We start from the raw sequence: 15,955 nt of genomic DNA on the forward strand, positions 1-15,955 counted from the left end.
TGGATTCCATTGGCGGTTTCAAAAGAGAGCGGACACGTATCTAAAAGTATTTAACTTAGAGGCCTACAGAGATAGTACTGGAGAATTGGGCAAGTTGGGTAGCTCTTTGTGCAACTGGAGCAGACATGATGGGCTGAATGGCTGTTTCTAGACTGTAAAATTCTATGATTGGAAAATAATGAGGCTCTGATCAAATAAAATCCAGGCTCTAAGCTAAATTGGACAGCACTTTGTCTTACAGCTAGAACAACAGAATAATACTTAAATTTCCCCTTTAATGATATCAGTAGAGAGCGAGAAAGAGATCCACTGCCTCTCCTGGGGACAAATGTCCACAATGTTTTCATTCCTTCAGAGCAACGGGCATCTGTTTAACCAAGGTGCTACCACTGGTGTCAAACCTAGACAGCAAAACATTTGCATTGCAAAAAATCTCACTGGGCCCACTCTGAGCTTCAGACACCTTGGCAATATCACAGTGACCTGGATGGAGTAATCCCTTTGGTCTGGATCTTCAGCTCGCCCTGTGAACTAACTTTATTTTCACAAGCAGAATAGCCTTCTCCCACACAGAAAGGCTCTCTTACCCTCTTTCCTTATTGTCAATGTTTTTCTCTGAAGCATTTTTGTTACAGCACGACACCCAGCAATAAAATATGTACCTGTTGGAGAAAAGAAATGTATCTTTTGCAGCATTAAGTGTTATAAGCATTAGGATAATAATACAGATTGTTAACATGGAAAAGAAATTGTCCACAAATTTAATTTTATTACAAAGTTTAACTGAGGAATTATTGCTCTCTTTTGACAGAATATCAGCCATACCTATGCTGACAGTAGCTAAAAGATCCCACAACTGAAGTACACTTTTGATTGCCCAATATTTAATGAATGTGTGCATGCAAGTGTATGTGTGAGTGTGAGTCTGCGTCTGTGCATGTGTGTGTGTGTGTGTGTGTGTCTCTGCATGTGTCTGTGCATGTGTGTGCACACGTGTGTCTGTGCGTGTATGTGTCTGTGCGTGCACGGGGGTGTCTCAGCGTGCACCTGCATGTATATCTGTGTATATGTGTTTGTGTCTGTACATGTGTGTGTCTGTGCATGTACCTGTGCGTGCGCACGTGTATGTTTGTCAGTGTGCCAGTGTGACTGTCTGTGTGTGTGCATTTGTGTGTGATTGTGTCAATGTATGTATGAGTTTGTGTGCCTGTGTGTAAGTGTTCACATGGGTGCAGTGTAAATGTGTGAGTTGGGGCATGTGCATGAGTGTGTATGTGTGTGACAGCATGTGTGCGTCTGTGTGTGTGAATGTGAAAATCTGTATGTGTGCGTGTGTGTCTCTGTGTGTGAGTGTGAGTGTGTGCGTGTGCGTGCAAGCATGTGTGGCAGTATGTGCTTGTGTGTATGCGTGAGTATATGTCTCTATGTGTGCAAGGGTAGCAGCTTGAATGTATTTGTATGTGGTTGGCAGATTGTGTGTGTGTGTGTGTGTGTGTGTGTGTGTGTGTGTGTGTGTGTGTGTTTGTGTGTTTGTGTGTGTGTGTGTGTGTGTGTCTGTGTCTGTGTGTGTCTGTCTGTCTGTGTCTGTGTGTGTGTCTGTCTGGCTCTGTGTATGAGTATGTTAGTGTGTGTACATGTCATTGTGTGTGTGCACGCGTGGCCGTGTGTGTGCATGTCTGTGTGTGCATGTGAGAGAGAGAGTGTTGTGGCAGCGGGCTGGTGCATGTGAAGGGAAGAGTTGTCGCCTTTGATTGGGAGCTGTGGTATCTGCGCTACATTCTGAACAACACCTTCCCCTGACCCTCAAAAGTATTTCTGGAACAATTGAGGCAACACCAATCTAGTTTAAAATTGATTCATATTTTCACTCAGTAATCAAATTACTTAGTGCCAACAAAGGAATGTTGCTAGTTAATATCGACTAATCCCTATTATCAGATTGCTTAGAACTAATTGTACAAAAATTTGCTCCGGGCCCCCGTTTAAGATGCACAGTTGTCTCCGCCAAACCTCGACCATCAAACCTCATCATCACAGCTATTTGTCACTGTCCCCATCCTATACTTATCTAGACTTACCTTAAATACATCCATTCATACTCTAATCATCTTAATCACTCTTCATGCAGTACTGAGTTCCTTATTCCACCACTCTCCAGATAAAGGCATTTCTCTTGACTTCTCAACTGAATCAACTTGTTTAACTTACAGTCCATAGTGTTAGATTCCACCATAAGCTGAAATGTCAAATTTCCTAATCATTTTAAAGATTTCTATTAGAAGGAGCTTCTCTTTACTGAGGAAAGAGCCTGAAATGTTTAATTCGCCTCAACAGCTTTAGCCCCTAGTTCTCATGTGATTCTTGTAAATTAATTTCACACTTGTTTTTTTTACTAGAAACTCTGCATTGAGGAAGTAGGCCATTTGGCCAAAAACGTCCACACTGACCCTCCAAAAAGCATCCCACATTGATTCATTCCACCCACCCCCCCACCAGACCCAAGCCCTGTAACCTTTCATTTCTCACACATCCCTAAACACTGGGACTAATTTAGCATGGCCAATCCACCTAACTGGCAAATTTTTGTACTGTGGGAGGAAACTGGAGCACCTGGCAAAAACCCACACAGACAGAGGCAGAACATGCAAACTCCACACAGTCACCCAAGGGTGGAATTGAAGCCAGGTCCCTAGTACTGTGAGGCAGCAGTGCTAATCACTGAGCCACTGTACCACCCACTTGCATTACGCTCTTGGTATCCCTCCTTGTATTATGAAAGCTAGAGGACCCTAAATATGATCCAACCAATGTTTATTTATGTTGATGTTTCAGATGAGATCTGGTGAAATGGAGATGGAAAGTGCATTTTGTGAAATATTTAGTTAGGGGCGGCACGGTGGCTCAGTGGTTAGCACTGCAGCCTCACAGCACCACGGACCCGAGTTCAATTCCAGCCTCGGGCGACTGTGTGCATGGAGTTTGCACATTCTCCCCGTGTCTGCATGGGTTTACTCCGGGTGCTCCAGTTTCCTCCCACAGTCCAAAGATGTGCAGGTTAGGTGGATTGGCCATGCTATATTGCCCCCATTGTTTTCAGGGGTGTGTGGGTTATAGGGGGATGGGTCTGGGTGGGATGTTTCAAGGGACAGTGTGGATTTGTTGGGCTTAAGGGCCTGTTTCTACACTGTAGGGAATCTAATCTAAAGTATTTGGGCTGCACGGTGGCTCAGTGGTTAGCCCTGCAGCCTCACAGCACCAGGGACCCAGGTTCGATTCCAGCCTCGGGCAACTGTCTGTGTGGAGTTTGCACATTCTCCCTGTGTCTGCGTGGGTTTCCTCCGGGTGCTCTGGTTTCCTCCCACAGTCCAAAGATGTGCAAGTTAGGTGGATCGGCCATGCTAAATTGCCCGTAGTGTTCAGGGGTGTGTGGGCTATAGGGGGGTGGATCTGGTTGGGATGCTTCAAGGGGCGGTGATGAATTGCTGGGCCGAAGGGTCTGTTTCCACACTGTAAGTAATCTAATCTAATCTAATCTAATCTAATTTACTTCCATAACAATTCCATGATTGAAACAATTGGAAGAACAGAGAGGAAGACGTGGTAGGTCAGAATAGCATTGACTTGGGCAGGATGATGTGTTTAAGAGACTTTAGGTAAGTATATGAGATTGGGCAGAGGTCCTGATGAAATATTAATGTTAGCACAGCCCCGTCAGATAGAAGAGACTGGTTTTCTCTGCTTCACATTTAATGCGAATTACTCTTTCCAATCTGTTTGCACTGACATAACATTTGATGCAACACTCATAGAGGAGTGGGAGTCAGCTATTCAGCCTTTTGAGCCATTCATTATGAGCGTTGCTGACCATCCAACTCCACAGCCTGCTCCCACTTTCTCCTAATATTCTTTGTTCCATTTAGCCTCTTATACACAACTTCTTCTTGAAATTGTGTGATGTTGTGGCTGGTTTCTGTGGTTGGAGTTCCACGGACTCGCCACTCTGTGGGAGAAGAAATTTCCCTCAAAATAATTTACCCTGTGTTCTTCGACTGCTACCCCCAGCTGTAAACTCCCCTATTGTGGGGAATATTCTTCCTGTCCAGTCCTGTCAGCATTTTATTTGTTTTTATGTCCTTCGTCATTCTCCTGAGCTCCAACGAATATAACCTTAATCAATTCAACCTCTCCACCAATGTCAGTCCCGCCATCCCAAGAGTTAGTCTGTTAAAACTTCAACACACTCCCTCAACCGCAAGAACATCCTTCCTCAAATAAAACAAAGCTGCACACAATACACCAGCTGTGATCTCATCAAGGCCCTGTACAATTGCAGCAAAACATTCCTGCTCCTGTGCTCTAATCTTTTTGCTATGAAGGACAACATACCACTTGCCTTCTTCACTGCCTGCTGCACCTACAATGACTGATGTACAAGGACTCCCAGGTCTAATTGCACCCTGCAGCCATATGGTATCAATGTGGACTTCACCAGTTTCAAAATCTCCCCTTCCCCCACTGCATCCCCAAACCAGCCCAGTTCATCCCCTCCCCCCACTGCACCACACAACCAGCCCAGCTCTTCCCCCCCACCCACTGCATCCCAAAACCAGTCCAACCTGTCTCTGCCTCCCTAACCGGTTCTTCCTCTCACCCATCCCTTCCTCCCACCCCAAGCCGCACCCCCAGCTACCTACTAACCTCATCCCACCTCCTTGACCTGTCCGTCTTCCCTGGACTGACCTATCCCCTCCCTACCTCCCCACCTACACCCTCTCCACCTATCTTCTTTACTCTCCATCTTCGGTCCGCCTCCCCCTCTCTCCCTATTTATTCCAGTTCCCTCCCCCCATCCCCCTCTCTGATGAAGGGTCTAGGCCCGAAACATCAGCTTTTGTGCTCCTGAGATGCTGCTTGGCCTGCTGTGTTCATCCAGCCTCACATTTTATTATCTAATTGCACATTGTTACTTTTTGAAATTTCAAATTGTTTCTGCAACACGCTGTCTGCTCACTGATGTACTCACAGGTTGAAAATCTACAGCAATGCTCCGAAGAAATGTGATTCTCACCTGCTGAGAAAGGAGCAGGAGCATTGCTGATCACAACAGTTTATTCTGTTCCTGGTGAAGACTGCACAGCATCTGCAAAGATCAGAATGAAGCAGCTTAATTACCTTTCCCACATTAGAAACGTTCAGCATGATTACGCGCAAGCTTTCTGTTGACTTGAATGTATTGCTTTGAGTAAACAGTGCTGCTAAATTGTACTGCATAATGTGAACCAGGCGGGAGTTACTTACATCATAAGGCATGGTGCGAGTGCAGCAAAAATTATAACAACCCATTTCAGTGTGCTTTCCTTTGCATTGGAGTGATCTGTAAAAGAGGTTCATTGCATTACGGATCAAAGTGCCACCATTTAGTCGAAAGGCTGGTGCTGTAGTGGTGATGTTACTGGGTCAGTCATCCTGACCGCCAGCTTATTGTTCTGGGGCAAGGTCAATTCTATTCTATCCTAGGTTCAAATCCCACAGAGGCAGATGAATTTAGTTTTTAGAAATCTGGATTAAAAAACTAGCATTGGGCCCTGTTTTGGTGCAGTGGTAATATCCCTACCCCTGGAATGGGAGGCCTGGGCTCAAGACCAGAGGAGTGTAATTTCATCTCTGAATGTGGTGATTAGAAAAATAGGTTAAATTAAAAAAAACCCTTAGCATAGGGCCCTCTTGAGGTACTGTGGTAGTATCCCTTCCCCAGTCTAGGAGACCTAGGTTCAAGTTCCACCAGCTTCAGAGGAGTGAAATAATATCTGTGATAATATTGATTTCAAAAATAGGTAAATAAATAAAAAAAAATTAAAAGTTAGCATAGAGTCCTCTTTTGGTCAGTGGTAGTCCCTAATCATGGATTGGGAGACCTGGGTTCAAAACCTACCTGCTCCAGAGGAGTGTAATAACATCTCTGAACAGGTTAATTACAAAAGAATAATAAAAAAAACTATCCTAATGGCAGCATGCATCCCATCTATGTTTTTTTTCAGAAGGGAAATCTGCCTCCATGTGACTCCAGGTTCATGGCAATTCCCCTGTGGGCAATTAGGGACCAGTGATAAATATTGATTCCATTAGCAACACCCACGTCTCATGGGCGAGCTGAGGAAAAAAATCTGAGTGTGCACAGAAGTGTTTTGTTGTAATACCACAAATGTGTTTAACCTTCTTGCAGAAGGCTAAGCAGGTCCATCTCAAATGCTTTTTTCACATTGAGAAGAATTCAATTCACATTGAATCATATTTCACCAACCCGCACGGTGACCTAGTCAAGTGGTCTACATGCACTTTTTTGAGAAGCTATCTTGATTTTATTTTGGATTCTTGATAATACACTTCTCTCCGAATCAGAACACTATGGGTTTAAACTTCATTTTATCAAATTATTTACAAAATCCTGTTTCTCACGTTCCCTTGCAACAAAAGCTGACATTCCCTTCACCTTCCTGTAGCTTGGTTAAGCCTTTGGTGACTTAACAACAAGGAACCTAGATCCCTTTGCAAATGTGTACGATCCACAGGCTAACCCAAGACATCAGAAAAGTACTGAGGGAGTACTGTGATCTTTATGAAACATTTATGAATCCCAAATCTTGGATGTTCTCTCAAGTGGGCACAAAAGACTCTGCTCAAAGATGGGGAGGAGGGTAGTTCAGAGCTGATTTAACTCCAATTTACTTTTACTCTTGGCCATTATTTTCACTTCTTTCTGAATCATAGCATCTAGAATCCCTACACTGCAGGTTACTCGGCCTATCGAGCCTGTACTGACTCTCTGAAGGATATGCCATGCTATCTCTACAACACCACATTAACCATGGATACCTGACCTAGCCAGTACATTCCTGGACACAACAGGACAATTTCCTGTGTCCAATCCACCTCACCTGCGCATCTTTGGAATGTCGGAGGAAACTTGAGAACCTGGAGGGAACTCACATGGCCATGGAGAGAATGTGCAAAATTTACACAGACAGTCACCTAAGGCTGGGATCAAACTCAGGTCCCTGGCACCGATGGCAGCAGTGCTAACAACTGAACTACAGTACCACCCAGCTGGTAAGGAAATGAAACATTGATCCCAACATTGAATAGGGTCCTTGAGATTAACAGGATAGGTCAGGGTGGATAAAAATAAACACTTTCCTTTGGGAGATTCTATAACTAGGGGACATAGTCTAAGAATTAGGACTAAAGCATTCCAGAGAGATGTTAGGAAGCACTTTGGCCCTTCTTCTCTTTCTTGAATACAGTTCATCTATATCTTTGTCGAATCAAATGCTCAGTTTTTTTTTAAGAATCTCTACAGTGTGGTAACAGGCTCTTCAGCCCAATAAGTCCACACTGACCCTCAGAACATCCTACTGAAACCCATCCCTGATAATCCACACATTGGAAATTTAGCATGGCCAATCCACCTAGCCTGCACATCTTTGGGTTGTGGGAAGAAACCAGAGCACCTGGAGGAAGCCCACTCAGACAATGTGCAAACTCTACATAGACAGTTACCTGAGGGAGGAATTGAACTCAGCTCCCTGGTGCTGTGAGGCAGCAATGTTAACCACTGAGCCACAGTGCCACCCTATTATGTTGAGTTTGCCCTGTCATAAGAAGGAAGTTGTCTAGCTGGAGAGGGTTCAGAAGAAATTTACCAGGATGTTGCGAGGTACGGAAGGTTTTGTTATAAAGAAAGGGTGGATAGGCAGGGACTTTTTCACTGGTGGGTAGGAGTTTCAGGGCAAACAGATAGAAGTTTACAAAATAATGACAGGTATCAGTAGAGTTAACAATAGTTGTCTTTTCACTAGAATGGGGGATTTCAAGATTGGGAGTACATTTTTAAGGTGAGTGGAGAGAGATTTAAAAAGACACAGGGCAATTTTCTTTACACAGATTGTCGTTCACGTGTGGAATTAATTTCCTGAGGAAGTGGTGGATGTGGGTACACTTGCAACGTTTTAAAGACATTTGGATAGATACATGAGTGGAAAATGTTTGGAGGAATATGGGCCAGGAGCAGATAGATGTGAGAGAGATAATGGGAATTGCAGATGCTGGAGGATCCGAGATAACAAAGTGTGGAGCTGGATAAACAGAGCAGGCCAAGCAGCATCTTAGGAGTGCAAAAGCTATAGATGTGACTGGTTTAATTTGGGCTTACTGGTTGGACCGAAGTGTGAAATGTATGGCTATGGCACACAAAAAGGTGGGAAAGGTTTGGGCCTCTTCCACAAGTGGCAGTGGATGCTGGATCAGTTGTTAGTTTTAAATCCGAGACAGATGAGACTTTGTTGAGTAAAGGTGTTACAGGCTAAAGCCATGACATCAACCATTGAATGGTGGAACAGACTCGAGGGACCAAATAGCCTACTTCTGTTCCGATGGAGATACTTCACTGGCTTCAACTCACTGACATCCAGCAGGTCCTGGAGCAGGGATTTAAACTGGACAGTATAGGAATGGAATTTGATATAAAATGCTGGGAGACACAAGTTGTTACTGATGGGAACAATTTATAATCATAGAATCACTACAGTGTGGAAACAGGCCCTGCGGCCCAACAAGTCCACACTGAACCTCAGAGCATCCGACCCAGATCCATCCCCCTATAACCCACCTAACCTAAACTATCTAGCCAATTTAGCATGGCCAATCCACCCAGCCTGCACATCTTTGGACTGTTAGAGGAAACCAGAGTACCTAGAGGAAACCCACACAGACACAGGGAGAATGTGCAAACTCCACACGGATAGTCGCCCAAGGTGGAATTGATCCCAGGTCCCTGGTGCTGTGAGGCAGCACTGCTAACCACTGAGCCACCAGTTGTATGAATCTGTGATTGCAAATATAATGCCCCCAGGAGCTCACACTGCTAACACATAGACTATAGCACTTAACTGTTAATACAAATTGATGTGAATCTACTTTACTCACAGTCCAATGTTAAGAAGTAGGGTTCACTTTCTTTTTCACTCACAGGGCTCTGTGCAATACACTGATAGCTGCCAATATGGCTTGAGTCAACATTAATTATCATCAATGTAGCATTTTCTGAGGAAAGCTTTATCTTCCCATTGCTGTTGACAAGGCTCCCATTGAAGATCCAAGTTATTTCAGTCCAATATCCAAGCACATGGCATGTCAGGATAACTGTGTCATTCTCTTTCACTGCTTCTGAAACATCAGATGTAATGGACACAGAGGAGATTGGCACTGTGAATATAATTGGAAACAGAAAAATTAATCACCAACCGTGGATAGAATATGAAATAAATTATTTTATTTTAATTGAATGGCTCCACCTATAGATTAACATTCAACATGCTAATATGATATTTTTTAAAAATTTCCCTGTTATCAGGGTAGGTTCTCACTTGCCTGCAGATGTAAAGCTGAAAAACAGACTTCTTTTCTTCACAGAAAGCAATGGAAATGAGAAACAGTGCAGTTCCAGAAATAGACAACTTTCAGCCAGGAGGCATTTTGATATTTAAGGCCAAGTAACTGCATTCAGGTCTTTAACTCATTTGGAGTATTGTACCAAATATGTGACAAAGGTAGTTGGTCTAAAACCTCTCCATATTAGGCTGTATTTTGGCTCTGCACTGGAGAACTTTTGTCTTCACAAGCCTACATAGCGAATGGAAGCACATTGATTTCTGGTTTCTCCTGACTCCTTGTCCAGTTCACCCAGGACATTGATTGAAGATCATTGAAGAATTCCCTCTCCCATTTGGCCTTCAACGGGAGAGGTTTTTTTGGTTCCTATGTTTAATTCCGTTGACCATAATTCAGCCCGTTTGAAAATATCAACCCAGACATCGAGATTCTGGAAAGCAGGGATGCATGCTCAGAATAAAAGGAATACTTCCTGCTGATTTATTTTATTCGCCTGTAGGGCATGGGCATCACTGGCTGGCCAGCATCTACTACCTGGCTATAGCTGCCCTTGAGCTGAGTGGCTTACTAAGACATTTCAAAGAAAGAGTTGAGAGACAAATACATTGATGTTGGTTTGGAGTCACAAATGGGCCAGACCAGGTGAGGATGGCAGACTTCCTTCACTAAAGGTCAGTAGTGAACCAGACAGGTTCTTCTGACAGAATCAATGGTTTCATAGTCATCAATTTTTTTCTTAATTCCAGATTCCTTTTAAAATAAAAATCAATGCAAGGCTCCGCTATCTGCCATGCAGAATTTCAATGCTAGTCCCCAGAAATGTTAGGTGAATTTCTGGAGTAATACTCAAGCAATAATACCACTAGGCCATCATCTCTCCTTCATCATATTGGCCAGTTTCTTGGGCATTTCAATTGTATTAGTGTGTTCATTTTCTTCTGGCAAATAGTGCATTAGATCTAACAGCGATGTGATGTTAATTGCTGTCTTCAAAGATCCTAGTGTTACAGAGGGGGAGTGGCTCATCCCCTCTGATAATTAAAGCAAAACATAAGCCCCAATCTCTTATGAAATGAGTAGAGGCTCAAATAATTATCCCCAAAACACCCAGAAAAGTTTGCCTTTCCCCTTGTAATCACTTAAAAGAGTGGTTAAAAGAAAGAAAATCCCTGATAATGGGAACTGCAGATGCTGGAGAATCCAAGATAACAAAATGTGGGGCTGGATGAACACAGCAGGCCAAGCAGCATCTTAGGAGCACAAAAGCTGACGTTTTGGGCCTAGACCCTTCATCAGAAAAGGGGGATGGGGAGAGGGTTCTGAAATAAATAGGGAGAGAGGGGGAGGCGGACTGAAGATAGATAGAGGAGAAGATAGGAGGAGAGGAGAGTATGGGTGGGGAGGTAGGGAGGGTATAGGTCAGTCTGGGGAGGATGGACAGGTCAAGGGGGCGGGATGAGGTTAGTAGGTAGGAAATGGAAGTGCGGCTTGGGGTGGGAGGAGGGGATTGGTGAAAGGAAGAACAGGTTAGACAGGCGGAGATGAGCTGGGCTGGTTTTGTGATGCAGTGGGGGGAGGGGACGAACTGGGCTGGTTTTGGGATGTGGTGGGGGAAGGGGAGATTTTGAAGCTGGTGAAATCCACACTGATACCATTTGGCTGCAGGGTTCCCAAGCGGAATATGAGTTGCTGTTCCTGCAACCTACGGGTGGAATCATTATGGCACTGCAGGAGGCCCAGGATGGACATGTCATCTAAAGAATGGGAGGGGGAGTTGAAATGGTACGCGACTGGGATGAGCAGTTGTTTACTGTGAACCGAGTGGAGGTGTTCTGCAAAGCGGTCCCCAAGCCTCTGCTTGGTTTCCCCAATGTAGAGGAAGCCACACCGTGTACAGCGGATGCAGTATCCCACATTGGTGGATGTGCAGGTGAACCTCTGCTTGATGTGGAAAGTCATCTTGGTGCCTGGGATGGGGGTGAGGGAGGAGGTGTGGGGGCAGGTGAAGCACTTCCTGGGGTTGCAGGGGAAAATGCCGGGTGTGGTAGGTTGGAGGGGAGTGTGGAGCGGGCAAGGGAGTCACGGAGAGCAGACAAGAGTGGGGATGGAAAAATGTCTTGGGTGGTGAGATCGGATTGTAGATGGCGGAAGTGTCGAAGGATGATGCGTTGCATCCGGTCTTAATAAGACAATGATAAATTAAAACTTAACCTCTTCAAGTTCGCACAGACTATCTCCTGGTACCCATTTGCCTTCTCTAGCTTTCTCCTGTCGATTTCATGTCACAAATGCCTTTCTTCCACTGATTCTTCTGCCAGGGATGTTTTTCTCTGTAATTACTTCTGTAAGGACTTTCAGCTAGAACTGCCATGGTACCTTTTAATTAGTTGGTGCTTTCTCTGAGAGCTAAAAAGTATTAGCTTCTTGGCAGTTGGCAGTTGACTCCCTGATTTTCCAAATGCCCTCATCTTTATATCCATGATGGCATGACAAGATTTCTTACAGAGGATTGGTTCAATGCAGTTAACCATATCAGAATTAAATTTGATACATTTTTAGTATCTAAGGGCTTGGTTTAAATTGTTTGGCTAAATTTGAAAACTGTTGTCTTGGTAAAAATGCTGCTTGGCTGTTTGACACAAATGTTTTCATTTGGGTGCTCTCTCTGCGCAACTCCTTGCAAACACCCAAGCACAGAGAGAGCACAATCTCTTAAAGGGACCATACACTGTTTTTCAGTTCATGAGTATGCTACACAACTTAGTAATGCTAGTGACCAAAATAAATATGCATCAGAAGCTGATGCATTGGCCTTGTAACCCCCATACAGTTTCAGGTGGGGGCAACGATGGCCCAGTGGCATTATTGCTAGAATATAATTCCAGAGTTTCAGGAAATGCCCTGTGGATTTAAGTTCGAATGATTAAAATTCTGGAATTAAGAGTCAAGGAATGACAATGTAATTATTTCTAATCATCAGAAAAATCCATCAGGTTCACTAACGCCATTTAAGGAAGGAAATCTATTGATCTTGTGCGGTCTGGCACCAGGACCACAACTACGTGGTTGATACTTAATGGTCCTCAGGGTAATTAAGGATGGGCAATAAATGTTGGCCTAGCCAGTGATGCCCACATCCTGTAGGTGAACTATTCTCTTAAAATTGAGCCTGCCAAGTAGTGGAAAATAAATTAGCTCACATAAATCTGCTTTTTGAAACTATTCCAAATGCTACCTGTATGTAGAGATGTGTGTATGTGTAGAGGGGTATTTATAGAACATAGAACATAGAACATAGAACAGTACAGCACAGAACAGGCCCTTCAGTCCACGATGTTGTGCCGACCATTGATCCTCATGTATGCACCCTCAAATTTCTGTGACCATATGCATGTCCAGCAGTCTCTTAAATGTCCCCAATGACCTTGCTTCCACAACTGCTGCTGGCAACGCAGTCCATGCTCTCACAACTCTCTGTGTAAAGAACCCGCCTCTGACATCCCCTCTCCACTTTCCTCCAACCAGCGTAAAACTATGACCCCTCGTGTTAGCCATTTCTGCCCTGGTAAATAAACTCTGGCTATCGACTCTATCTATGCCTCTCATTATCTTGTATACCTCAATTAGGTCCCCATCTCCTCCTCCTTTTCTCCAATGAAAAAAGTCCGAGCTCAGCCAACCTCTTCCACCCCAACAGTACAAGAGAGCGTAGATAAAAATAAACTATTTTCACTGGTTAGTGATTCTAGTTCCAGGGGGTATCATCCTGGTGCCAGAATATCCAGGAGAGATATTAGAAAACATTTCTCACACAAGGAATGGGAAACATTTGGAATTCTCTCCTGCAAATGGCAGTGCATGCTAGATAAGTTGTTAAGTTTAAACCTGAGATGGATATATTTTTGTTGAACAAACATATTTCGGATATGGGCCAAAGGAAGGCATATGGAGTTAGAGCATAGATTAGCCGTGATCTCATTGGAATAGGCTTGAGGGGCTGAATGGATTACTCATAATCCTATATGCTTACGTTCCTAACCCCACCCTAGTAAACACCACTCCCAGCCATATTTCATAGATGAGAAAGGGATTTCATCACATCCAACTCATTTTACCATCAGTGCACTGGAGCATCAGATTATAGCCATCTACAAGGCATACGACAGTAACTCACTGAGGCTCCTTTACCTGTGCTTTCTGTGACCTCTAACATCTAAAAGAGGGAAAGCAAAAATGCAGAAACATAAGCCAACTGCAAGTTCCTCTCCAATTCACATGTCATACTGATGTGGAACTATATTAACACACCGTCATTGGGACAAAATCTGTGAGTCCCCCTCCCTAACAGCACAGTGGTTACAACTAGAAGCACAGACAATGTTGATTGATGAAGGCAGCTAACTTTCACCATCCCAGGGCAACTGGAGGTGACAGCAAATTCTGCTGATGTGGAGGAAGAGCATACAGACTCCTGAATGAGTTGTAGAAATGAGAAACAGTAGGAGCTTCAATTCCATGGAACGTTCCTTTACTTTGGTCATGTAACTCCCTTATTAACCGCTTTCCCATGAGCCAAAAGCCATGTCAGCTCTAAAGATTCTAACAGCTTCAGTTTATGTGATTGTCATTCATGCAGAGCCTTTTTTTAAGTTTTCCTTGGGATTCATCACTCAAATTTCAACATCCACTTTGGGTGTCGATGTCACAAAGAGTCAAGGAGATTGTTCAGGCAGGATCTGCGCCTTTAGAAGCTACCTCGACTCTTACTGTTTAAGGTACTTTTATGTTTGAATTTCTTGAAGTATCTTGTCCCAAAAGACTGCAGAAGGCTAACGAGGCTAGGTCATTCAGTGTAGCAAATTGAGGGGTCATCTTATAAGATCATGAGGAGCATAGATAAGGTGAATAGTTAAGGTCTTTGACCCTAGGATGGAGAGTTCCATACTAAAGGGTAGAGATTTAAAAGGGCCCTGAGGGGCAACCTTTTGACACAGCAGGTGGTTCATTTGTGGAATGTACCAGAGAAAATGGTAGATGCAGAAATTTGGACAGGTACATGAATTGGAAAGGTTTGGAGGGATATGGGCCAAATTCAGACAAGAAGTACTTCCTTGGTTTCAGAAACTTGGTCAGCATGCTTAAGTGAGGCTGAAGGGCCTGTTTCTGTGCTGTACAAATCTATAGCTCTATAAGGTAGAGGTTTTTAATCTTAATCTGAAAATCCAAGAATTCCTTTCCTGACAGCATTCTGGAAGCCAACCGTGCCTGGGGAGTACAACAGTTCATAAAGGCTACCTCCCACCACCTTATCCAGGAACAGTGGTGTGGGCAACAAATGTCAGCCCAATTCATCAGTCAGTTATAAAAGAATCCTCCAGCACTACGAGAGTTTGTCTCCCCTACACTGGCTGGGGGAGAGAGCTGATCAACAATGGGGAGAGGAGCTAAACTGAGGAGATAATGGTCACTGTTTTCAAAAGAGTGTTTGATGGAGCTTTGGAGAGTTACTGCAGAGCATCTTGTAGATGGTTGCAATCCGTGTGTAATTATGTACTGATGGTGCAGAGGCACTAAACGTTACTCATCAAGGGCATTTCTCAATGGTTCCATTACTAGAATTCAGCTTCCTGGATTGACAGAGTAAATACCTCAAACCAATGTGTTCCACGCGCAGCCTGTGAACAGGAGGTGCATTAATGGATATGGGAAATGCTCCTGTTACTCACCAAATACAAGAAGGCTCATTGCTGCTTCCGCTGAATGACCAGTGAAGGCATTCATGGTAACACTGTACTCTCCGCTGTCTGAAGCAGTCACTGATTTGAGCAAGAGAGAGGAGTTACTGTGTAAGAACTCCACCCGTCCTGTGTAAAGATTGTTAATATCTGATGTTTCTCCAATCCACGCAAGGACATCTGACCCGTTGTGTTTCCAAGTCCCACTCCTCACCTTCTCCGATGGTCTGACTGACAGGATCACAGGGTTTCCGACTGCTGCATGAATCAGCCTCTCACTCACTGAGATGGTCAAAGCCTCAGAGTCAACTACAAGGGGAAGGAGAATCCCAGGTTAGCGTTCAGACAGTTAAATTGTAAATGGAGACAGGGCACAGGTTATGAAATCAGTCGCTGAGGTTGTATTTAATTTATCCTCACCACCATCCCCTCCCACCCCACAGCCTTCATGTCTTTTGGGAGAAGATACTTCAATACCAATGTGAGAAATTCACTCTCACCAACAGATAGAAGTGAGCAGACAGCAAGGGTAGCGAGCCGGGCTCTCTCCATCCTGACAGAGCAGTGTTGGTTCCTGTTCTAGCCAGTGTCCCACCAGCAGTCCCTGGTTAATGAACCAGATTAATTTTTAACTAAAGCAATCAGTCAAAAGCTTACCTCACTGAGTGGAACTGTATGGAGACGATAACAGTTTTCCATTTCACTGACCGATGGAATGCTGCTGGAAGGACATTCACGCTGTCACTCTCCTCCTCTTCCCCAGTTTTCAATCC

At 44.1% G+C, this 15,955-nt stretch overlaps 1 protein-coding gene across 3 annotated transcripts in view; it reads right to left on the bottom strand.

Annotated features, from left to right (window-relative positions):
• The window catches only part of LOC125448540 (uncharacterized), a 56,960-nt gene extending 41,207 nt beyond the window's left edge, over nucleotides 1-15,753 (bottom strand). For all 3 annotated transcript variants that reach the window (XR_007246725.2, XM_048523905.2, XM_048523906.2), the window contains exons 1-6: nucleotides 15,683-15,753; nucleotides 15,174-15,491; nucleotides 8,983-9,261; nucleotides 5,299-5,374; nucleotides 5,069-5,140; nucleotides 588-662 (exon numbers count right to left, since the gene is read on the bottom strand). Coding sequence is in view for 2 of the 3 variants with exons in the window: in XM_048523905.2 (XP_048379862.2) it covers nucleotides 588-662; nucleotides 5,069-5,140; nucleotides 5,299-5,374; nucleotides 8,983-9,261; nucleotides 15,174-15,491; nucleotides 15,683-15,734 (872 nt within the window). In the remaining variant the exon portion in view is untranslated. The remainder of the gene's footprint in view (nucleotides 1-587; nucleotides 663-5,068; nucleotides 5,141-5,298; nucleotides 5,375-8,982; nucleotides 9,262-15,173; nucleotides 15,492-15,682) is intronic.
• Between the last annotated feature and the right edge of the window lie 202 nt (nucleotides 15,754-15,955).

Source organism: Stegostoma tigrinum, chromosome 41 (assembly GCF_030684315.1).
Source record: "Stegostoma tigrinum isolate sSteTig4 chromosome 41, sSteTig4.hap1, whole genome shotgun sequence".
NCBI lineage: Eukaryota > Metazoa > Chordata > Chondrichthyes > Orectolobiformes > Stegostomatidae > Stegostoma > Stegostoma tigrinum.